The sequence below is a fragment of the Aplidium turbinatum genome, chromosome 3 (assembly GCF_918807975.1).
Source record: "Aplidium turbinatum chromosome 3, kaAplTurb1.1, whole genome shotgun sequence".
Lineage (NCBI taxonomy): Eukaryota > Metazoa > Chordata > Ascidiacea > Aplousobranchia > Polyclinidae > Aplidium > Aplidium turbinatum.
Window position 1 is genome coordinate 13,467,244 of NC_137474.1, and position 24,652 is coordinate 13,491,895.

Below are 24,652 nucleotides of genomic sequence, written 5' to 3' on the forward strand. Positions count from 1 at the left end.
TTTTTCCATACAATATCACAATCGGATGCAACCTAGTTCGTACCATGAACAGTTCGTACCGTCAGTTCGTACCTTGAAAAGATCGAGAGAAAAAATTAAAAAAAGCCGAAGTCGCTGATCGCAGTTTCCGCAATCATTTTAAAATTTTCCTCCTGAAAAGATCGAGAGAAAAAATAGCTCAAAACCGAAGTCCGCTGATCGCAGTTTCTGCAAACATTTTTCCGCAGTTTCCGCTAACCCTAACCATAGAGTAATCTATGCTCTAACCCAAACCCTCGCTGATTGCAGTTTCCGCACAATTTTTTCCGCAGTTTCCGTTAACCCTTACCTTAATTCTAACCATTATAGAGTAGGCTAATCTATGCTCTAACCCTAACCCTCGCTGATCGCAGTTTCCGCAAACATTTTTCGGGAGTTTCCGCTAACTTTTACCCTAACCACACAATAATCTATGCTCTAACCCTCGCTGATCGCAGTTTCCGCAAACATTTTTCCGCAGTTTCCGCTAATCGCAGTTTCCGTTTACCCTAACTCTAACCATAGAGTAATCTACCGGTATGCTCTAACCCTAACCCTCGCTGATCGCAGTTTTCACAAACATTTTTCCGCAGTTTCTCAATTTCCGCTAACCGCAGTTTCCGCTAACCCTAACCCTCGAGTTTGTTTCAAATTGTTCGGGAAAACTCCGATCAGCGACTTCGGCTTTGTGCTATTAAACTGCGATCAGCAACTTCGGCTTTTTTTAATTTTTTCTCTCGATCTTTTCATGGTACGAACTGACTGTACGAATGGTTCAAGGTACGAACTAGGTTGCACCCATCACAATCAATTCTTTTTTTAAAGAGCTCAATGCTTGGATTTTACAGAGCTGAAAGATATACATCACAACCTTTTCCAGAAGTGGCTTCAAATTTTATTTCTGGAGGAAATCAAACATGGCTGCTACAGTGCTACATGAGGGTTAAAATGTGCGTGCACGGACATTTTTCCGAAAGGACATTTTGCCGAAAGACATTTTGCCGATGGACAAATTGCCGAAAGGACTAAGGTTGTGAACGATAGACTAAAAGTCATTGTGGAGAATATTGATACATATAACCCAAAAATGAGTTTCGGAAAAATGTCCATTTAGCAAAATGGCTTTCGGCAAAATGTCCTTTCGGCAAAATGTCTTTCGGCAAATGTCCTTTCGGCAAAATGTCCGGGTACCTAAAATGTGATACCTGCAAAGTGCAAGAATGCATAATATATACCTGTTTGACAAAACTTTAAAATGCTTTTTTTGGCAAAGTTTATTAAAACTTGAAGCAGATTGTTCATTAATAATGGTTTTACAATGTCAACACAAACTCAAAATATACCGTATTATTTCAATTTATAACTTCAACGTATTATTTCAGTGTATTTTTATGCATTTTTAAATGCGAGTAAAATTCAAGTTTTTCAATTGCACTACAGTTTTAAAATTTCTCTAGATGAATTTATGCTCACCAAAAGGGATGTGGCCACATTTGCCTAACGAAATCGCATGCGATCTTTATATACCCTTTACAGAATAAGTGTTTGCTCCAGTTAGGGATATCTAAAGAATGGGATATGAAAGCTTTTATTACGTCTGACAATAGAAAGGCTTCTGTCTATCTAAATAATCTCTGTTAATTGTAAAATGACAAGTAATTTAATAAACCTTGTTAATGATGTGTGCAACCTATTCTGTCTCCTGGACATTTCGTCCTCTAATAAAATCGAGAAAAAAATACAAGAGCCGAAGTCGCTGATCGGAGTTGCCGCAAACATTTTTTAAAATTTCTTTTGAAAAGATCGAGAGAGAAAATACAGAAGCGCTGAAGTCGCAGATTAGAGTTGCCGTTACCGAAACAGTTGACCACTGAAATAATAGTTGATATGTGGACTGATACTCTTTGAGGTTTTTTACCGTTGTTTCAAAAGTTGTCATTATTAAATGTTTCTCATCCACTTGGCTAAGGGTGGCTGCTTGACTCGAAGACCGACATAGTCACTTTGCAGTTCCCCATTGTGGTTCACTCACAGTCTCTATATTACAGAGACTGTAGTATAATATAGAGACTGTGGTTCACTTACTTGAACAATGCTGTGTAGCCTACACTGTACATTTATTGTTTTTCTTTTTTTTATTGTGTTCGTCATGCGTGCTGTATCATTTAATGCTGATGTTATTGCACAACACAATAAACCAATCAATCAATCTTCTTTCTGCACAGTCAGTTACCAGTTGTTTGGACCCATGAAAAGTAATGTTTAATCGCAATAAACTAGGTCAAAGGCCACAAGCATTTTTGTTTCTCTACTCTTACGCGTTGTAACAATATTGTAGCCTACTTTTCTTGCAAAGTTAAACTTTTTAGTTCAATAGATCTTCTTGGCATTATAGAAGGTTATGACTCACAGTCACAGCGGCCTTAAGTTATGTGTTAAATAAACGTTTTTTTTTTTATTCGATTAAAATTTTGAATTAGAGGGAACGTCGAGTTTGACTTTATTTGATTAGCTCGTCATTCCAGTTATTTCTTTAACCAAAAACAGCTCACATCGATGCGTTGTGGCGACTAACCAGGTGACTTTGTTGCAGTTTGTCTTGTCAAAATTTAAGAAAGGTTATTTATATCAGCAGATAGGCATCCTGACATCAGGTCTATTACATTTAATTTTTCTGAGCATTGTAACAAATTCCAAGTGTGAATCTCACAATTAATTCACGCTGTTATTCTATGTGTTGCAAGAAGCGATATAATCGTGAAAGCAATAAACAGTGGTCATAATCCAGATTAACCACTAATCTGCACATTGGTTTAATTGGTTTTCTAAAATCCTGTTTTGCCAGTTGGTTAAAGACTGCATATTGGCTTAGGTCAGGGGTTCTTAAACTTTCTTTAACGCGGACTCCGTAAACAAAATTTTGGTTTGTGTGGACCCCCTTTGTGGCCTAGTCTGAGAAACTTTTTTGATTGGCATGAATTGGACATAACGCAATAAAATTATAATGAATTGATAACAAAATTTATGTTTTATTAAATTTAGGACATAGCGAATTCAGATTGTTTTTCAATATCTTTGATTTAATTTCATAATCTGAAGAATGCTGCTGTTTGTCTTCAACAAGAACATAAATTGTGGCTTCGTGTTTGATAGGGCTGATAGGATAGTTGTTTGAACTTAATCTTTTTTCTTTTGAAAAATTTATTCCATTTTTGAAATTATACACTAAGATTTCCATTAGGCCTTCATGGACCCCCTAAAACTAGTCCGCGTACCCCTTGGGGGTCCACGGACCCCAGTTTAAGAACCCCTGGCTTAGGTACTCTAACTATGTTTTTCTTCTTCCGATATTCGAAAATGCATTGTTTCAATAAAAACGTGAATCGTGGGCTGTATTGCATGACAGCTAGAGTTGTAAATGCAAAAAAAACTAACCGTTTTTTTTTTTTTAAATAACGTGTTTTTTTTTCAAAAAAAAATTGGGCCAAAAAAGCACGCGTTTTTTTGTTTTTATTGTTTTTTTCATATTTTTCTGGAAAAGTTGCAAATTTTTTACAATTTGCAGTTTAGTTTCATTATAGTGCTCTTGAAAAACATTAAACTAGTAAAAATGGTTTTATTGGTGTGCTGAAATTCTCAAGTATTTGTGCTTAGCAGCAGCATATGTTTTTTCTGCATAGCCCTACAATGTTTCACTTTCTTCTTCATTCTCAGGCATGTGTTGTGGCAGTAGACCTGACAAACATTGAATTAATGCAATTTGATACATGACATAATGTGGATGAGTTAATTTCTTTTTCCTTTTATGGAAGTGCCCTTTATGGAAGGTATAGCCTACGGTGTTAGTATACCGGTAGCCTACTTGTTATTCTTGTACCTACACACTTAATGGGTTGACGAAAATTTTGGCAAAAACAAGATGGCCCTGCAGTGGTGTAGCCAGGAATTTTGAAACGGGGGGGGTTTGACGGCCGGCGGGCGAAGCCCGTCGGCGTGTTCGCCTAAGACCACCCCCACTGGTGGGGGGTCTGAGGGGCCTCCCTTAGAAAATTTTTACTTTGAACTTGGTGCATTCTGAGAGCATTTTCAACAAAAATGTGGGTATGATTATTCCTGTAAAATAATGCTGTCCGGTGGCATAGCAAAAGGATAAGATCATGTTTTCTTCGGCATTTTTCGGAAATAAAGCTAAGTTTTCTTCTGATATTTGAATGTTTGGTAGCCTATTGGCAAAACTCGCTCTTTTAATGCAGTTTCGTTTAAAATTAGGCAAACTTTGTTTTAGAGACATGAGACTAAAAGCATCATTTTCAATATCGTGACGTCACACGCGTGCCAAAGGGGGGTTGAAACCCCCCAAAAAAACTTGGCTACGCCACTGGATGGCAGTATTCAGAATACACATTAGGCTACCTTGTTTGTGGTAATTTACTAATGCAAGCTATTGCCAAAAGCTTGTAGCCTACGTGTTTTTTAACTGATAGCTTAGCAACGATGTATATGCTTTATAAATGTTGAAACAGAAGTACAGTAGGCTATTCCTTTCGTGTGCTGTAAGGTCTTAGACACTTTGTCATTGATGATGATTGTCATTGATGTCATTGATGCAGATCATTTGTGACATAATGCAAGAGATCTTATCACTGATATTTTTAGCTGTCAGAAGTAAGTGCATTTGTCAGAAAAAGTTTAGGTTAATGTTCCTTTCAAATACCCACCAACCATGTTGACTATTGTTAGTAACTACCAACCCTGAATGAAGAAATTTTTCCTTTAAAGTGGAGTTTTTCAGCAATGCTCAGTGTTCACAGAGTGAATAAATGCTTCATAATACTTTTCCTGACAAGTAGGCTATATAGTTTTACCCATATTCCCGCAATGCAAGAGAAAGATACGAATCAAACATCAAAGATGAAAACTTATTTTATTTGGGAACAAGAACAAATTTAATGAAACTAACAAAAATCTGATGTAGTAGCCTAAGAGTCTATTTGTCTGCTACGAAGTAGTTATGCAAGATCAGAGTAGGCCTACTCAGATGAATAATCTGTTGTGTTATTGCAATGAGATTACATTAATTGCTACATATTGTGACATTTAATGTCAAAATAGGTAAAAAAAAACGAATAAAAAGCAAACAAAAAAACAATAAAAAACAAAAAAACGAGCTCGTTTTTTTTTTATAACAAAAAAAACCGTTTTTTTACATTTCTAATGACAGCCCATATTAGGGTGGAGTGAAAATTTTTTTATTAGATTAACCAAAAGTGGCGTATGGACCTAAAACCAACTTCTGAGAAGGTTTTGGGTTTGTGCCACCTACACCCAGGTGGCCCATAATTTTTAAAGGTCATCCGAGGGTCAAATTTCATGAAAATCCCATAACTTGGAAAGCGGTTAAGCTAGAATGTTGGTTTTTGGCTTAAAATTTCCAGAAGGTCCATGTTTATATATGCTCTAATGCAACTTTTGTCTCTATTTTAACTACATCAGTTGATAATAATAAAAAATGACGTTTTTGATTGAAAGCTAGGTTAACGTGAAGATTGAAGAAGTGAAAATCCTATATTTGAACTATTTGCACCCATAGTTATGTGTTAAAGCATATTAGGTACAAACTGACTAAGTACTGCTTAAAATACTTTCTAAGTAGTTAGTACAAAGGATATGCAAGCAACAATCATGGATATGTGACAAAAAAAACTCAATGACAAAAATAATGTAGCAAAGACTCATATGCAATAATGTTACAATGCTATTTGACATTAAGTTTCAAAATTTACATCTTTGGTTTCCATGAAATTTATAAGAAACTACTTACAATCAGGGTCGCATTATAAAAATTATCATGTGGTAAAAAAATATTGAAAACCTTCAACCAGAAAACATCAGGACTATCAAAGTCAGAAAAAATATATTTCGACTCTGATCCACTACAAATTTGGGGAAGGCTAACTGGGCTTTGGTAAAGAGTAAAGACCCTTGCCAACCTTAATCCACCACTGTTTGCAATGAGTGTTACAGAAACCATGACATCAGCTCATTTATAATTACACGTATCCAATAGCAATACACAGCCAGGGGCTCCGAGAGGGGGGAAGTCGGGCAACTTTCCCCTCTAGCATGACATTGTAAAGGAAAAACGAGTAGTTTTTCGTTTTTTCAGGCACAGTAGGCTCGGCACAGTAGGGCAGGCGTTCCCTATCAATGTTTTTCAAATTATAGGTTGTAAATTATGTTAAAAAGATCAGACTGACTCCACAATCTGTTGGGACTCCATCTTTGATTACGTAACAATGCAAAGGCCTATGGAGTTTGTGGCATTGGAATCCTATCAAAACAATATCAGTTAATCGATTGAAACAACGCACTGCGGAGAACAAACAGAGCTTTTTTTCCATACGGACATAGCACGTACAATTATTTGCTTTATGAAAATGTGGTGAAATAAAACCCTTTGCACTGAAGCGGACTTTACATTACTTGATAAGTAGGGCCCGCAAAAGTCAATAAAGTCAAAAAAATTTAAGGACCTCGTCTATCCAGGAATCAAAGGATAAAGTTGTTTTCAGCACCTAGGGGACTATTTCTAAGAAGTTTATAGGTCAAAATAAAGTTAAAATTGACAATAAAGTCAAAATTTTCAATAAAGCAAAATTTGTCAAATTATGGCTTTTGACAAACTTTTTGTGTTTTTTGAGTGTAATTTTTGTTAAAATCCTCGTGGAAGCATTTAAATCAGGAACTGCGACACAATTAAACCATATTAAACCCATAAAAGCAGAAAATATGTCACAATGCCCACGGATCAGCAATAACTTTTATCGCAAATTGTCGATTGTTTATTTATTGTTACGTATTTGAGTAATTTTTATAAAACACTCCCTCTTTACAAACGTGGTCTTTTCGAAGATCAACAGTTTGGATTTTAGAAATAGCCTACTCACATTCTGTAGCCTAATACTAAAATGCCTAAGCAAGCTAAATCGTCTTCAGCAGAAGTTAGACAGATTTGTGGAGATTTTCTTATCGCCAAAAACACGACGCACTTTTTATAATCCATAATACACCTTGACTTTTAAACAAAATATTACGTTTGGGTCTGAAATCGACAAAATATTATGTTTGAGTAACTGGAATCAATTCAAGGAAGAACTGTGCCCTCTTCAAATAAGCAATTTCGTTAGGTCAAAATAAAGTCAAAATTTGATAAAAATAAAATTAAAAAAAAAATTTTTTAGGTCAAAATAAAAATGGCCCTATTGATAAATTTATCCGCTACTAGACGATAGTGAAGGCCATGGCAATAGTCAGACGTTGCTGAATCACTTAGTCTACATATCAAGACACGAGCTGCAACACAAGATGACACTAGAACAGGAGTCGCTTGTGATTGTTTATCAGATAGAAGTGAACTTTTTCAATTTTTGTCCTGACTTCTCTGAAGTCGTAGGGTAAGCCTATGTCTATTGTCTAATGTCGAGGTAAGAAGCTCAGATTTCAGTTTTACAAATTTGGTTCAATACCAGAGTAACAAAGGAATCAAGAAATCAATGAACCAATTGGTTCTATCTTAGTTGATTATTTTTTACTACCCTGAAACAAATTTTTGCCTTTTCCTCAATTTATTTTTTATTTTTAAAACATTCCAGTTATTTCTAACAATCTAACATTAATTAAAAATCTAACATTCTAATTGGTGGGAAAATTACGTTTGGCTAGCGTTCGAATTTCATAATTGAAACTACTCGTTGTACTTTACATTTTCAGTTACCCTCGAAAACAACCATTTCATCCGAAGAATTAAAACCAATCTAAACCAATTTTTTTCTATCATTTCGCTGCACTGCAGTTATCCCAAAGATTGAAACAGTTGGCCCTCTCTCTGCAGTTAATGATGCCTTTTTTGACATTTTCTTTGAATTTTTTTTTAAAGTCATACAATTTTTGCTTTATGTCGAGTTGCATGTTCTTTGGAGGTTATTGATACTTTTTATTTTCATTTGTGATTTATACATATCAGTTTGTAGCCTATTCTTTGTGGATCCTTTTCTTGTAGGCTTATCATAGGTCAATTCAACAGATGCTTGCAGGTAGGCCTGCGGCACACCACCTCTTTTCTCAGAAATTTACCAAATGAATGTTGCAACTTGCAACACACTGCTCCACTTTAGCATGGTATAATAAACTGGTGAACATAAAAACCAGTTGCCCTGCTCTCATTAGTGAGCAAGTCTGATTGGGTGAGATGCAATGTAAACCACATGGTGTTTTTACTTTTTTAAAACAACTGTATGTTGTTTTTTTTGGAATTTTAATCACTTGCTTTCGATTTTGAGTTCACAGCTTGTTTTAAATTATATTGAACTCACGTTTGAGAAACTAATGTTATTTCATTAATTAACTGATTGTGGGAATCTGTTTTCTCGAACTGAAAAAAACTTCTCTTACAACCTAATCTTAGTAGTTTTGCTCACTTGTAGGCCTACAGGCTTTGAACCACTGGTAGGCCTACAGCACCGGACACCGAGATTGATAGAGTGAAGTTTCGGTTCGTTGAAATGATTTTGTTTGTAAATAACTCTATTTACTAGTTTCGATTGTATGGAAAGCTGTCCTTAAATAATTTTTAAAATGTTTGTTTTTATATAACGCTGTAGCCTATATGTCGCAGACATTGCTGATACCGATGCTCCCCAGCGATGTACAAAGCAGATAGAGTCAGTTCAGCCGTACAGAGGAGCAGCCGAGTAGCCTACATTAGCATCATCAATCTATTCCTTTTGCTGAGTGCGAAACAAAAACGAGATTCAATGCCTCTGTTAAAACATCTTTGGTATGAATATGACCCGACAGGGCATTGAACTCATGCCTACCAATTCAGAGGCAGACATTGCAAGTGCATAGGCTTATCCCGAAAGATAGAAACATCGTTGCTTGATCTTTCTATGTCTTCGGTAAAAAAGAAATCAGGCAATGAACTGACTGTCTGACTGAGCAGGTATTTATGCAACTATTTGCTGAAAAGACTTTTTATTAAAAGTCAATGCTTTTTTCAGTCTCAACCATAGTGAAATATGAGTTTTAAGTTAGCTATTATCTTGTTTGTTCTTGGTTTATTTGTTTCCACTGAACAACGAGAATTAAAAACCAAACGTAAGTTCTGATTTTTGTTTCATAACTTTTATCAGGTCGCTCCAAAGTGACTAAGAAATAGAAAACATAGACAGTGATGATTTTATTGGCACAACAATTATTGAGAAATCAGCTTCTACCTCTTGTTAAACATTTTAATTGTGAATGAAAAAGGCAATCTTTAATTTGTGATCATTCTCTAGAAAGTCTCAGCTAACATAGGCCAACAATTGAGTAGACCAGTTTGGATAGACATTGATCAAACGGGCAAATATTTTTTTTATTAGAATAACCATCAAACCTGAAACTTTGGATCATAGGCATTAGCCTATGGCTTGATTAGGCTATTCTAGCAACATTCCTATGAGTTTGAAATTTTTTTTATCTCACAAATTTTTCAAAATATTTATCAGTAGGTTTTGTTGATGTAGACGCTCTCAATCAAGATGTTCTCAACTTTTTGATTGCCGGGGATTTCGGCGGATGGCCTCCTCCATTTTATACAACACCTACTCAACATACAGTTGCAGAAAAGATGGGACAATCCGCCGACCAGTATAAGCCAAGTTTCGTGATCGCAAACGGAGATAATTTTTACTTTCTTGGCGTCAAAGACGAACGAGATGAAAGATTCAAGGTAACTAACTAGGTAGTTTACTTTACAATAAGAATGAAAAAAGACAAAAATAAAAAACAACTCCTGGCAACCATCAAAAATTCTGGCAAAACTGAAGCCGGAATCAGAGTCGGAAAGTTATAAAACGAGAAGTCAGAGTCGAACATTTTTTGCCCGACTCCACAGCAGTGTTTAGAACAACTTGTCCTGGAAAGTTATTGCTCGACTCTAACCGAAAGCGACAAACCATGGATCACGGAACCATGAATTCAGTGGTCCATGGACAAATTCTGCGATAAAAAGCATCGGGACCAAATCAAAAGTCAAAAATGATTTGCGCAATAATCGCGAATGCTATTGGTAAACACGGTAGGCCTACCACAATGCAACTAAGTAGTGGATGCTGTTTGTGCAGTGGTGGCCTTTGGGGTGGGCAGACTGGGCGACCGCCCAGAGTCCGCAAATTTATGGGGCCCGCACTTATCCAAAATATACATAAATAAAATTTACATGCACTAACAAAAAGCAGTAGGCTAACTTAAAGTTTTCCACCATAGTTTATAGTTTGCTATTACCAAGATTTATTTGATTGATTGAATCTTTATCCTCGGATTGGGAAAACTTCTTGCAAAGCTTAATCCTGGCAGTTTCGCATACTTGTAGAGGCTTTCAATTACTGACGCAGGCCTGGTCACCGAGATTGACAGAGTAAAGTTTCCGATTATTGAAGTCTTGTTGCTGGGAAATTATTCCATCCATTAGATGCCGCTGATGGAGAGCAGTCCTTAACGTGCGTTGCTCAAGCGCACACCCCGAGAGTTGAACCAGCGCCGCTTGATCTTGAAGCTTCTTCGTTCCAGAAGTCATGCACTAGCCAACTGAGCTATCGGGGCGGATGGATGATAAGTTTGAAAAAATCATGGAGTTCCAAAAAAAAGTATGGTGTTGCGTGTGATATTTGTTTGCCAACCTCCATCACAGAAGAAAATATGTAAAAAAATCCTCTTAAACATCTCCAGAATTTTCTGGAGACCTTGACAGTGAAGAACTCTCCACTGAAGTGCAGAGCTTCACAAGAATAGGCTATATTCTCCGCTGAAAACAAAAGAAACCACAGTTCTTTCTGTTTTACAGTAGCCTATCTGTATCAAAACAAACTGAATGTTGTGCAGGCCTACCCTAACTTGTGTTTGTTACTAAGACTATTTCTTACTGGGCCAGTTGCTGTAGCTTCAGGGGGAAAGATCATTTTCTAAACTAAATTGATAAAAAATTACCTTTGCTCTACAATGAGCCAAGAACGTTTGGTTGGACTAACTGTTGTTTCAGTTGAGCACAACGTGGGAAAAACATTGGACAATGCTTCTCTTATTAAAAAGTTTGCGCAATAAAAGCTAGAAAGGTGCATTTTGTGTAAGTGCTGGAGACGGGTGGTGTAGGATCTCGGAGGGCACTGGGTGTGGTGGTACAACATAGCATCAGAGTGATGTGAAGATGTCACAGCATGAAACACACCTTTCTCGCTTTCCATCGCTGTTTGGTGTTGTATCATGTTAATTCCTTTTTATGTTATTGTGATTTATGGTTATTTGAGTTTGCGTAACGTACTTTAATTTATCGATACCGGGCTGTAAGGGGTCCTCATATTACTTCTTGCCCAGGGCCCACAAAACCTTAAGGCAGTGGCGTATCCTGGTTGGTTGAGCAAGGGAAGCAATAAAACTCGTGGGGGAATAGAGGGTGCCGAAGGCACGTGTTTTCTAGGGGGGTCCGGGGGCATGCTCCCCCGGAAAATTTTTGCAAAATTACACTCAAATAATGAATTATACTGCTTTCTGGAAACACTTTTAGGGTAATTTTTGTATGAAATTTATTAGCAGATAAACAGCTATTAACTTATTAAAGGTAGCTCTTACACACGAACGGGCAAAAATGCGACTATAATTAGAGAACACCAAAAACTCAGCTACAAAGTCAAGTCTAGCTTAGACCTCACATATCCTGTCTTATTCCAAAGTCTATCCAGCCAGGATAACAGTGTAAAGCCAACATTTGGCTCAAACTTTTGCTTACAAGGCCGATATTATAACCATAACAGTGCCCTAGATTTTCTCATTACAGAGCTCACTGGCACAACATCCAACAGAGCAGAGTTGCCAGACTATGAAAAAGTCTTAAAGCCAAAATAATACAAAGAAAAGGCCAAAACAAGGAAAATATTAGACAAAAAAGGCCAAATGGATATATTTACCTGTTTCTATCAAAAATAATAAAATTTACATATATATTTTATAACTTGTAGTGGATTTTAATAAATTGTAGCAAAAATAATTCTGAAAGTAGCCCAAAAAATAGCAAGTTAGCCTATAAAAGTAGCGGATGAGTTTTGATCCGCCACATTACGAGTATTAAACAAGTATAGAACATGTATTGAACAATGTTGAATATGGTTTCATCTGGTAAGGTTACAATATTAGAGAAATATTGATTATTATGCATTTTGAAAAGTTATTTAAAAAAAAAACTAATTCGCGGAATTTGGCTAATCTGGCAACTCCGCGACTGGAAGCAATGTTTAAATCGCTTCCAGCGATTAGTTAAAAGAAACGTAAATTGCGAAAACTTTGCGCTGCTTTTTTCCTTTCTTTCAAACTTGTTTCTTCTTATTGCAAAAACGAGAGCAACGGATGCAATACGAATCTTCGCTTCCGTTGGCTTCCAACTTTTTTAAAATTAAAACCGAGTTCAAAATCATACGGGGGGCATGAGTTAAAAACCGTTCTAAATCGCATTTAGGTAAAGAAATCACGAAATCGTTTTACTGAAAAATATCAGCTTCTCTTTTTTCAATTTTGACAGGGGAAGCAATGCTTCCCTTGCTTCCATTGAGGATACGCCCCTGCCTTAAGGCCACCACTGCGTTTGTGAAGGTTAATGTTAGATCTCATGTGGGTTCAGTTTGGGCAGCCCATTTGCACAACAACATTTTACAAAATTTAGTCTGAGTTGAATTTCTCACATTAGTTCAGAATATTAGTAATTGAAATTATAATGGCAACATAGATATTTTTTCACATTTTCTTTTTTCACCTTCCCTTCAACTACAAAGAAAGGCTACTTTCATTACCTCTGAACTTGAACTTTTTCGCCTGAGGTTCAGTGGCGCATCGTACCCGTCTGGGATCCAGAAAATACCAAAACATTAGTTTGGAAGCGTTTTTTTTTAAACATTTTCAAACTGGGCTACCCAATTGGGTAGAAACTTAAGCCAGCGGATAAATAAAACTGGGACCCAATCGGGGGCCCAATTGGCGCCCAATATATTACCCCTTTGGTACCCAGAAGGGCCCCAATTGTCATTTCTGACTGGGGTAGCAGTGTAGCTACCAGTAGCCTAACTAGTTCTGGAACAGATTAAGATGTTAAGTGGATAAATATCCGTTTTTAAAGCGGAATCCTAATGGAATCATGGTTCAAGTTCCGTCGTGTGCACTTGAGCGGCATTTCTGCACTTCCTTTGCAAAGCAGCCATATTTGAACGTTTTGCTAAATTACATTACAAATGTAACGTTTACAAACCAAAGTGAGGTAAACCGTTGCAAAAACGTTATCGCGAGTCGACTAACAACGTTTTTTTTTTCAACCAATTGCAGAAAAGTTGATACAAGTTTGAATAAAAAAAAATAAAAGTAGCCTACTCTTTGCAAACGGTTTTCTGTTAATTGGGCTTCTTTGCTCTCCTCACTAAATTAGTGATTCTCATCATGGTCCAGGACCAGGTGGACTACTAATGGTCCACCTGAAATTTTCAGTAGTCCACAGAGATTTTTAATGGCTTGCAGATGTCAGAATTGACATCTACCGTATAACAGAGTAATTATCAGATTAAGACTGAACAAATTTGTCAAAAATTGGGTTTGATTTTGGTGTCAGTAACATCAAACCAACGCAGTCACTAGTTTTGTAAGTAGTTGCATAGATTCTAAAAAATAGCCAATATTGAACTATTATTATGTGCATGATCTTTTTTTAAATGTGACAAATCAGGCCGCATCTCCAGGTGGCCATGGTGTATTATTTTGTTGTTTTGTTTTGGATATGGACAGCTTTGTCTGATGCAAATAAATTATTATTATTATTATTATTTTACAATACAATTTAAACTATGCATCTCCCCCAGTAGCATGGTCACGTGCCCTGATCAAAAATCCGAACAAAAAAACGTGTAAATTTTCTACAGTTTTGCAGAACTTTTTTGCCTGCTCAATTCTATCTTATTCCAACTGGTAGCATTAGGAACGCATAGTTTCAGCAGTAGAACCCCTTCAACAAACATTTTTTAAAATCATATGGCGTGAAAGAAAAAACATTCAAAAATTAACTTCAATTTTAAATCAAAACTTGTCACTCAAACTCTAGAGAAATCCAATTTCAATCCCCCACCAGCTTTAGTGCTTCCCTTGCTTAACCCACCAGGATGCGCCACTGCACATCAGGTGGCGATGTCTTAAATCAAACATTTTGTCGTTCTCTTCAATTCATCAAATGATTGGCCCCCCCCAAAATTTTTTTCTGGCTACGCCACTGTCAGCAACTGGTTGCATCTTTGCTGTTATAGATGGTAGCCTATGGCAAATTCCTTCAAAATGTAAAGTTTGCTCAAGCCCATTTTTACTTCAGTGGTATTAACAAAATCATCTTCAGTGAAGTGAAGAGAACATATATGACTAGTTTTGTATGGCCCATCCTACTTTCGAACACTTGAAGAAAACTTCTACCATTTTCTTCTCAGCACCTTGTTTTGTGGGAAAGCGTAAAAAGAAACCACACGGTCTTTGTCACTGACACTGTCACATATTTATTTATTATTTATTTGCGTCAGACAAAGCTGTCCACATCGAAAACAAAACAACGAAATACTGTAATACACAAACTGAAAATGCACAAAGATCACAGAGAGCCACCTTGGATGCCGTCGGTTTAAAAGCTCACTAAATAGGCTATCTACTGTCACAAATTTACATATAATGAGCGTTGGAAGAATTGAAAGCATTCAGAACGATAAAAATAATCAGATGACATCATGTCTGATATAAAGCGATTTGAGGAGTGTATGCAATCGGTTAATAAACGAAAACATGTTTTTTCCTCAATAAAGCATCAAACGTAGTTACATTATTCATTACTTGATATTCACGGGCACTGACCTAACGAGGCAAATTGTGCAATATTCTGAAAGAGTCATTGTAAGCAACACGTAATCGTTTTATACTAGAAGATCTAAACTTGTTCCACAACTGGGATAAGTAAAACGACATACAATAAGAACGAAATAAACTGTTTTTTACAGCGGGTGAGCATTTAGAAAAATTGAGATTTTGCATTATTTGCAGCACAGTACTGAGAGCGTACTTGCCTTGAAATATAATTTTCATCTGAGAACTATCAATAAATACACCCAGATATTTTACAGAGTCTGTGAACACAATTTCAGATTTACCTAGATGTAGCAAAAAGTTTTTTGGGGAAAATAACATACCAAATGACTTTTTAGAATTGAAAGTAATTTCATGTTCAACAGCATACTTGTGGCAAACATCTAACAAATTTTGTAAGCCACACAAACTAGGCGAGATGCAGCAAATGTCATCAGGAAACATAATATGATTTAGACAAGAGTTGCCAACATAGCAACCAACTTTTGTTTTATTGAGATAAGAAAGCTGATCAATATATATATACGGCAAAAAGATAGGGGCTTAACACCCCACCTTGTCAGACTCCGTTGGACACAGTAAATGATTGGCACAGGTGACCTTCCCACCTCACTTGCATGGTTTTTTTACTATAAAGGCACAAAGGTCACCAGTATTCCAATAAGCGAACAAAATAGATAGGCAGTAGGCACGTTACGTGTGATAAGCGTTTTAAACAATAAATGATGATTGACTTTGTCGAAGGCTTTTGAAGCATCCAAAAAGACAGAATATACAGGAGTGTCATGACTGATATAAGAGGACACTGGTTGTTTTATTAAAAAACACTCATTTCAGTACTATGACCAGACTTAAACCCAAATTGATTGTCACTGGTATTCCAGAAAGGCAATAGATGATTCACATAAAACGTTCAAACAGTTTTGAGATTACTGTGGCTAGAGCAATAAGTCTATAGTTACCTGAATCTTGAATGTCGCCATTCAAATTCTTTACAATCGGGACTAAGACAGTGTTCAAGCAAGAATTTGGTACAGTGCCATGACTAAGACACATATATATTAAAAAGTACACTAATATAAAAACAAATAATCAGCATAAACAATATGTTCAGCTGAAATTTTGTCAGCACCAGCAGCGCGGTTTATGGCAGTTTGACAAGCAAGGAACCAATTGTGTCCATGTTGCAACAAAAGTTGTAATATTTATCCCTAGAAGAAATACATGAGTTAACAAATTCTTTTTCAGTGTTGGTTTTGCTAGAATTTAGCAAGGAGCTGTAATGATGTTTTCACATCTCAGCAATTGCTTCAGGACCTTGTGCTCCACCAACATTTACAGGAAGAGAACTCTTTTTGCAAGTAGACTTTTTTACTTTCTGCCAAAATGACTTATGTGAGCTGTCCAAGTTGAGTGCTGAGGCAAGCACATTTGCTCTATGTTGTTCAGAGGCATTTTTACAACGATGAAAGGCTTTTTTAAACTCCTTTCGTTTGCTCTGCATCAACTCATATAGTTAACCATTTCACTGTTTCCCATTTTTCACCTACATGATGTAACTTTCTCTGGCAGTAGCATGAGCTTGCTTAACATGATTATTCCAACCAGGAACAGAAAATATGTTACATTTCTTCTTTACACCAACAAAGATTTTATCAGAAGCTGCTTTGAGAGCATCAGTTATAATATTATAGAAAGAGTCTATTGAGGCAACATGAGAAGCATCTGAACAATGAGAATTATTGCATTTAATACCGTACTTTCAGTTGGCAAGGAAATTTGGGATAGATATTTTTAAATACAACAATACACATGAACAGCAATTTTTAAGCATTGCCTCAACCATAAATTAAAGGTAGCCTACTGTTTGTGAGATACTGTTGTTACACTGCAAATGGCTATAGCCAGATTAGGACAAATAAAAAAGTATCAAAATTGTAGCCCTATGAAACTGCAATTTCAATTGAATTGAGATGCTGTTTGATAAAAATAAACTCAACCTATTTGATCAAAACCTGGTAGTAATAGTAAGTTCACTTTTCTATTTCGGTAATTCTTAATTTGCACATGCTTTAGACCAACAGAGCCCCACACATTCACGTTTTGCAGTAGCCGCACTATACCTAACCAAGTCACCAGTCACCACAGATTGTATCCTTCCAGCTTACTGTGACGTCACAGCGATGTTGCCGTTTTTATTTTCGCAATAGAATGAGTGTCAGATTCGCCGATGTCAACGAAAGTTTGCAAGCGTGTAACTTAGTAGTCTGTTGATATTTTTTACAATTTTCTGGTCAGGGAAGTTTGTTAGTGTCACCTTTTTGATATCTTAGGTAAATTTCGCAAATTTATTTTTCTGTCAGAGGCACTTTAAGTTTGTCAAATTTTCTGGATGCCAGCTCCCAGACCCTGATTGCAATTGTACGTTTTCCTGACCTACCCTACACTTTCATTGTTTATTTGATCTTGTTAATTTGATTCTTTCAAATGTCGAGTGCCCCCCTCAATTTTTTTCTACATCCGCTACTTAGCCTATGGTCCAAACTCAGTTTTTAATTTTTTAAATAAATTAAGTAAGTTAATTTACTTGAGTGAACTAATGCACTAAATGAAGTGATGGCTGATTTTCTTATGGGTTTGTATTTCTTTAGCTCACTTTCGAAGACGTGTATACGGCGCCATCCTTGCAAATTCCCTGGTATCCAACAATGGGGAATCATGACTGGCACGGCAGTGGGCAAGCACAGCTGGACTATTCCCACATTTCCAACAGATGGTGGGAAAAATATAATTTTCTTGACTGCTCAAATGTTAAGAAAATATTAAATAAGTTTAAATAATTTTAGGGTCATAATATTTGCTTTAATGTTGCGGGTAATGCGGCTTGACAAACTTTAATAGCTTTTTTGTTGACTTAAATTTCAAAGTATTTCTAAATTTAACCTAATAAGGTCATGGCACTTGTTCCATAAATAGGCGGATAACTGGCGTCAAAGTGGGTGTGACCCAAGGTGGATCCAGGAAGTAGTCTTAAAAGAGAGGGGCGATTTCAACAAACACAATGATGTGTAGGGCTACAGAAATCCGTTCTTGCAAATACATCGTGAATAAAGTTACATTTCTATATTTAACAGAACGATCCTCTCCTGGATCTACCGCTGGTGTGACATCACAAAATTTTCTTTTTAAGCATTTTTTAACACTGTCGTGAAAAAGAATTATAAATACTTTGCATAATGGGCTTTATTACTTCTGGTCAAATCATTGTAGTCTAATGCTTAACACATGCCAATGGTTTTTGCAATTTTGCTTCAAAAATGTTGACAATACAGAATGAAAACATTTTATTGCAATAAAATTTTAAGAAAAATTTATTTTTAGGACTTACCCAGATTTTTGGTATACTTTGGATTATACACTGACTCCCACAAATACCAACATTCGAATCATTATGATGGACACCACCATTCCATCAGGAACAAAATCTGATGGGGTAGCTATCAATGCAACAATGGCAGATGAGCAATGGCTATGGGTAGAAAAACAATTGCAAGAAGGCCAATCGTACGTAACCTAGGTTATAACTTTTCTGAAATGAGACTAAAATTTTCTACATATTCTGTTATAATTTTACTACTCGAGACTGGAGTGGCCAGAAACTGGATTTTAGTTACAGATGATTGAGTATAAATCTTCATCATATTGCACCAAAGCAATTGAAAGTGGCTTATTGGTGAGAAAGGGTCCATCTTTGAATTGGTAGACATGGATTTGAAATCATGTGAAGTCATAAAAAAATTTAAAACTGGTAGTGAATCTTATTCAATGTCTGCACCCACGAAAGAAATGGAAATAAAATAATAACGTAGCATATTCGGTTGCACATCTTGATGTCTGCTTTGACAAGCGCATATCTGCAATGGATACAGCTCCATTTAAAAACACATTATTTTTAGCTTGCAATTAAGTTAGGTATTAACAACCTATTTTAGTCTCATGCTGCAAGTTTTCTGTGGTAGTAGCCTAACGGTTTGCACTAGCTTTCGAAATAGTTCCCCAGTCAAGTGCTATGACGATTCGTTATAGCATAGCCTATTGGTTGTGAGAATCTTCATCCTCGGACTGAGAAAGGTTATTTGAAAGTATTGTTCTGGCAGATTCTCATGCTTGTAGAAGTTTTGAATTACTGATGCAGACTTAGTTTCCGAGATTGACAGAATGAAGTATTCGTTTATTCTTGAAGGGTTATTGTCTGTAAATTACTTTATCCGCTAGGATGAGCCAATGCGTAATAGTCTGTTGAGGAAACACATTTGTTACGATTTTGTCAGTCTAACTTTTCCAACCATATGTGATAACTAGGAAAATGAGACGTGCTTTTCTGTTTCCGCCCCGTCGCTAGAAACTTCACAGCTGTTATAGCCTTAGGTTAGCAGTCCTTTTAATTTCTGCGCTATTATCGTAGCCAGTAGCGTTGGCAGGGGGTCCAAGAGGTACTTTTAGACCCGAGCCCGGGAAGGTTTTAGGGGTCCGTAACCTTTCCAAGGGGCTCGGGAACTTGAAGAAATCACGCATATTTATAAGATATAGTGCGCTTTTTTTAAAGTGTCTTGCTTTGGTGCCCGAAATATCCTCTCATCGGCCCTGATCGTAGCTAAGTGTCTGACGCTGCTTAGATACCAGAGACTAGCGTCATTATTAACGACATTCCCCTCAATGGGTAAGCTTGAATAGATTTAACCATCGGCAATACCTAGCAAAGTGGTTTTCAACCTGTGCATCGCGAGACCCTAGTTATTGATTGATTGAATCTTTATCTTCGGCCTGAGAAAGCTTCTTTTAAAGCAGGGGTTCCCAATCTTCAAAATTTTCAAAGCAGGGGTTTCCTCTATTTTTTTCAACCTTTTGCAAAAATTAAGAAACGTGATTTTAATTAAAAAACTTGTTTATACAGCAACCGGTAGTTAAATCAAATATAGTTATTAGCCTACTGTCTGAATCCTTAACAGCCTGTTTTACCTATACGGATCATCAGAAGTTCTTATTCAAATAGAATCTAATAATAATAAAATCAAATAAAAGGTCTTATTTAAATAGAACCGGTAGTTATAGTATTAAAGGTATTTTCATTAAATTTTAATTTATTTCTGTTGTTATATAGTGTTGAAGTGGACTTAGAGATAATAAATTAAAAAAATTATTATTTTTTAAATTTTTCCATGGCCCCCTTAAAAAAGGCCCATGGACTACTAGGGGGCCATGGCCCCCAGGTTGAGAACCCCTGCTTTAAAGCTTAATTTGTGTGTCGTTTTGTGTTGGTTGAAAATTTCAAAGACCTCGCACAAACATTCGATTTCCAAATCAAAAAAGATTTCTTATATAAAAAAGCTTATTCTTTTCATTATTATGCTAGGTGTGTTCAGCTTCATTTTTTTCAAGGAGCAGATTGTTGATCAATGTAGCCGATTATAAAAATGCAAACGTCAGTCAGTAACCTAAAAGCACTCACAGTTTTGCCATGACTGTGATTGCAACGAGATATTGATTTACAAACTAAAACAGTGAAAAATTCTTTGTATAGGTCCCAAAAATTCTATTTATTTTCAATAAAAATTTATAGATGATATCAAACTATCATATTGAATATGCGTCCACATCTCCACATATAGCTTATAACCTTATATAAATAGCAGAACTTTTTCAGTGTAGGCTATATCTATGTCATCAACTGTCATAAGTGCATCCCGAGTTCAGCAAATACTTCTAAATTTGTTGCAATAAAAAAAGTTTGAGAATCACCACATTAGATTTATGCCAACATCATCAAAAGCAAAAAGCTTGATTTACGCCATAGATATGTGAGAGTAGCCTGATAACTTCACTGTTAACATTCTCACATTACTTTTTCTGACGCAAAATACTATCAAACTGAGCCTTTTTATTTATGTAACGTTTTACAGTAGACAACTTGTTTTCATGTCAGTAAGGTTGCAATTTTTTTGGCACAAAATTAATCTACCTGAATTGCCTAACCTATATCACAATTGCACAAAAAATTTAGCTTATTTTAATAATAAATTTCTCAAAACAATGTTAAATTTTGTTGAATAGCTTGACAAGTATAATTTATCAACATAATTTATTCTAATGTGATCTGTTACAGTGCTGATTATCTAATAGTCGTTGGACATTATCCAGTTATAGCAGCTGGCAACACTGGACCAACAAACCCTTTGTTGTATCAAAAACTACGCCCCCTCTTGGAACAATATCAAGTATCCGCTTACATATGTGGACATGAGCATAGTTTGCAAGTGAGTTAAAATATTTCATGCCACTCAATATTCTATCGCTTTTCACCCATAGCCGTAGGAGAGTAATAAAATTTTGGGGGGGAGCAAATAAAATTTACTGAATATTTGTTGGTGCAAAATTAATTTCAAAAACGCAACTTTACTCACAATCCCTGAGGTGGTGTATAGTCTAATTCTAATACAAGGGTCGGGAACCTTTTTAAGTAAGGGAGCCATAAAAGCTACATTTTTGGAAATGTACATTCGTAAGAACCATATAATGCTTTAACACTTTATACAACTATCGCATGTAGTGGCAGGTGATGAGTTTGTAAAAGTGTGGTTACGTGATTTCTAAAGATGAGAAAAACAGCGGGGGATCTGGGGACCTTTCCCAGAAAATTTTGAAAAAAATGCATTTACTTTGGTGCATTCTGAGCGGATTTTCAGCTTTAAATTGTAATGAAAAGTTAAGGTAAAAACTTTCTGTGAGCCAGATGCCGTCACGAAGAGCCATATATGGCTCGCGAGCCATGGTGTACGAAAACACAGGCAACAAATCGTTCAACGTAGGTGAGCAAAAGTAAACAATATCACATCAAATCAGAAAAAGCAATTTATTAATATATAGAGCTTTCGCCAGACAAGTGTGACTTCTTCAGCATAGTCTGCAACAAACAATAAAAAATGCAATACTATTGAGATGATTATAAAAATTTAAAGAAAGTGTTAAAAGATTTCAAAGTAGGTAATACTGTAAAAATAAATCATAGAATAGAATAGAATCATAGAATAGTAGAATCATAGAATCATAGTTTTTCTAGAATAGATCAAATATTATAGATAACTATAAGACTGTATAGGCAAATAACAAATAAGATAGTAGGCTATTATCTTGTTTATTATCTTATTTATTATCTTAAATTTGGCTCAACTTGGCGACACTGGGCCAGTTGGCTCAAAATCGCCACTCTTGGAAGCAAATAACCCATGTTGATGCGCAATCTGCTGCAAGCGGAGATGACGATTGATGATGATGATATTATCTTATATTTTATTACCTTATTTTATTATCTTATTTATTGGCCTACTCTATCAATTTTTTTAATATTGCTTTTTACTAACATTTTGATCGAAACTGTTACGTTGAGTAAACTATACACGATAGAAGTTCTTTTATAGTTGGCTTAACGTGCATATAGTTAGCTTAGTTAGATTGGATTTTTTAATTGGCATGAGGAGCACTTTTTTGTAGTAGCCTACTGTGTATTAATAGTATTTCTTGTTAAAAACTAAAAGTTATATAAAGTATTGCAATTTTGAAGTTTTTGATCTAATTGTAAATTTAATATCTATTTTTTTAGCTTATCATCCTGTGAAAATATGTGTTGTCGCAAAAAAATTATTCTAGGTGTTCGTTTGTGTGCTAAATGTAGAAAAATAATTTACAAACTTTAGGTTGCTTTACTTGTTGTGTCACATTGACTTGTGTCGTTACCGTGTGTACCTTGTGCTGGGTTATTCTATTGCAAAATTTAAAAGCCTACTAATTGTTTCTATAAAAAAAAAATATAAGCTGACTGTGCTACTAAAGACACATGTTCATTAATTGCTTTTTGCATTCAGCACTTGAAGGACGCTGTTGTTGACACCACTACGGAATACTTTGTTGTGGGATGCAGCAATTTTGTCACACCTACAATGCCAAACAAAGATGCTGATGTGTTGCATGCCCAATTCACGTAAGACACAAACGAATCTAAGTCAGTTAACTTCTTAACCATATTGAGGTTGTGCCTATGTATATCAACTAATAATCACTAACTGCAGACAATAGCACATCATTTCGGCTTTCTGATCTCGTCAGTACAGTACGTATCTGGGTATGGCCACGAAGTCATATACAACATTCATGTTTTATTTTACGTCCGTTGAGACAACATACAGTACACTGCGATCACAGATGCAATATAACAGGAATCAGCAAAGCGACATATTTGTCAGCTGCTCTCCTTGTTTTGGCATGCCATTAAGTGTTTTTTTTTTGTGAGATAGCGGCGTGGTCTGGAGCGATGTCGAACCCACATCTTCTTGAACGTCGAGCAGACATTCTTATCACTCTACCAGGCAACCGACAACAAAACTGGGATTCTTTCAATTCACCGTCTAATCTACTGTGAAGCAATGTTCTATTTACTCGGCTATCTCAACAGCGTGGTTCGGTTTCCAGCTCCCGGGAACAAGCATACTTTTTAATGTGCCAATGGCGTATTGGAAGCATTTCAACATCACCGAAAGTTTGACTACAACATAGAAAGGAGTTTTAAATGACACAACATTTAAACAAACACTTTTTTCTGTTTAGATGGGCAGAAATGACCGACCTTGGAGGTTGTTTTGCTCGAGTTGAGATTTCTCCTTCATCTTTTAAAATGGTATTTGTCCAAGGACGAGATGGTGAAGAGATTTACTCATATGAAATATCCCCAAGAAAGTGAAATGGCCATTGCAGATACAAATCATCCGTATAAAACTATTTGGAAATGATTTACTGCATGCGCATCAATAAAAACGACTTTCTGTGGTGCAATAAAATTTTTCATGACAAGTTGTAGTCTATTTAGGCAAAACAATTTCCAAAGCCATTGAGAACAGAGGACGTGTTAAGGTACAATGACCACATGTTGTAGTCTATTTAGGTAAAACAATTTCCAAAGCCATTGAGAACAGAGGACGTGTTAAGGTACAATGACCACATGTTTTGGAACAACTTCAACAAACTAAAAGGAGTCATGAAACAATTTTGAACATTCAGGCCTTGCTAAAACCAACTTACACTTATTTAAAATAAAAAACACTAAAAACAAGTTAGGCGACGCAACAGATAAAGGCACAACACGTAAGCTACAATGGAATACGCTGAAATCCTCAGGCACACAACTTGTTTACAGTGCTGTATATTATATTGAGCGTTAAATTACCACTTTCAATATAGTGGAGGTTTGCAGATTTTTATGTTAAGCTTGAAAATGCGTTCAAAATGATCTCAAAGAACTCAAGTTAAGGATTCTTTCATATTGTAATTTGTTGTATTTCCACGGACACATAAAATGAAAGATTAAAAGTGAACAGACGACCTGCCCAACAGAAAATCATGGCAAGCTGCAATGTATGCTATGCAATAAATCAGCATTAAAAAATTGAGAAAACCTACAAACTATGTTAAGTTCTCTGGAAAACTAATTTTTAAGCAGCCAAGTGTAGACTTGTAGTCCCATGCAGACACCAAGTCTAAACAAGAGGAGCCACAAGCATAATTTCAACATTTAAAAATTTCAAGCGAAATTAACAATGTAAAACATTGAGAAGCAAAA

General features: G+C 36.0%; 1 protein-coding gene across 1 annotated transcript; it reads left to right on the forward strand.

The window, feature by feature from the left end:
- The first annotated feature begins 9,076 nt into the window (after positions 1-9,076).
- Positions 9,077-23,859, forward strand: LOC145766349 (tartrate-resistant acid phosphatase type 5-like). The gene is made up of 7 exons (XM_082578044.1): positions 9,077-9,174; positions 9,585-9,790; positions 17,637-17,761; positions 18,367-18,549; positions 21,149-21,299; positions 22,905-23,020; positions 23,644-23,859. The coding sequence occupies exons 1-7, from the start codon at positions 9,096-9,098 to the stop codon at positions 23,774-23,776; spliced, it is 993 nt and encodes a 330-aa protein (XP_082434170.1). The 5' UTR covers positions 9,077-9,095; the 3' UTR covers positions 23,777-23,859.
- The last annotated feature ends 793 nt before the right edge of the window (positions 23,860-24,652 follow it).

Excerpts from the sequence above, each read along its gene's own strand:
- LOC145766349 (XM_082578044.1), top strand. The coding sequence starts at position 9,096 with ATGAGTTTTAAGTTAGCTATTATCTTGTTTGTTCTTGGTTTATTTGTT. Across the intron at positions 18,550-21,148 it reads CAATTGCAAGAAGGCCAATC|TGCTGATTATCTAATAGTCG; the intron begins GTACGTAACCTA and ends GATCTGTTACAG. Across the intron at positions 21,300-22,904 it reads GACATGAGCATAGTTTGCAA|CACTTGAAGGACGCTGTTGT; the intron begins GTGAGTTAAAAT and ends TTTTGCATTCAG.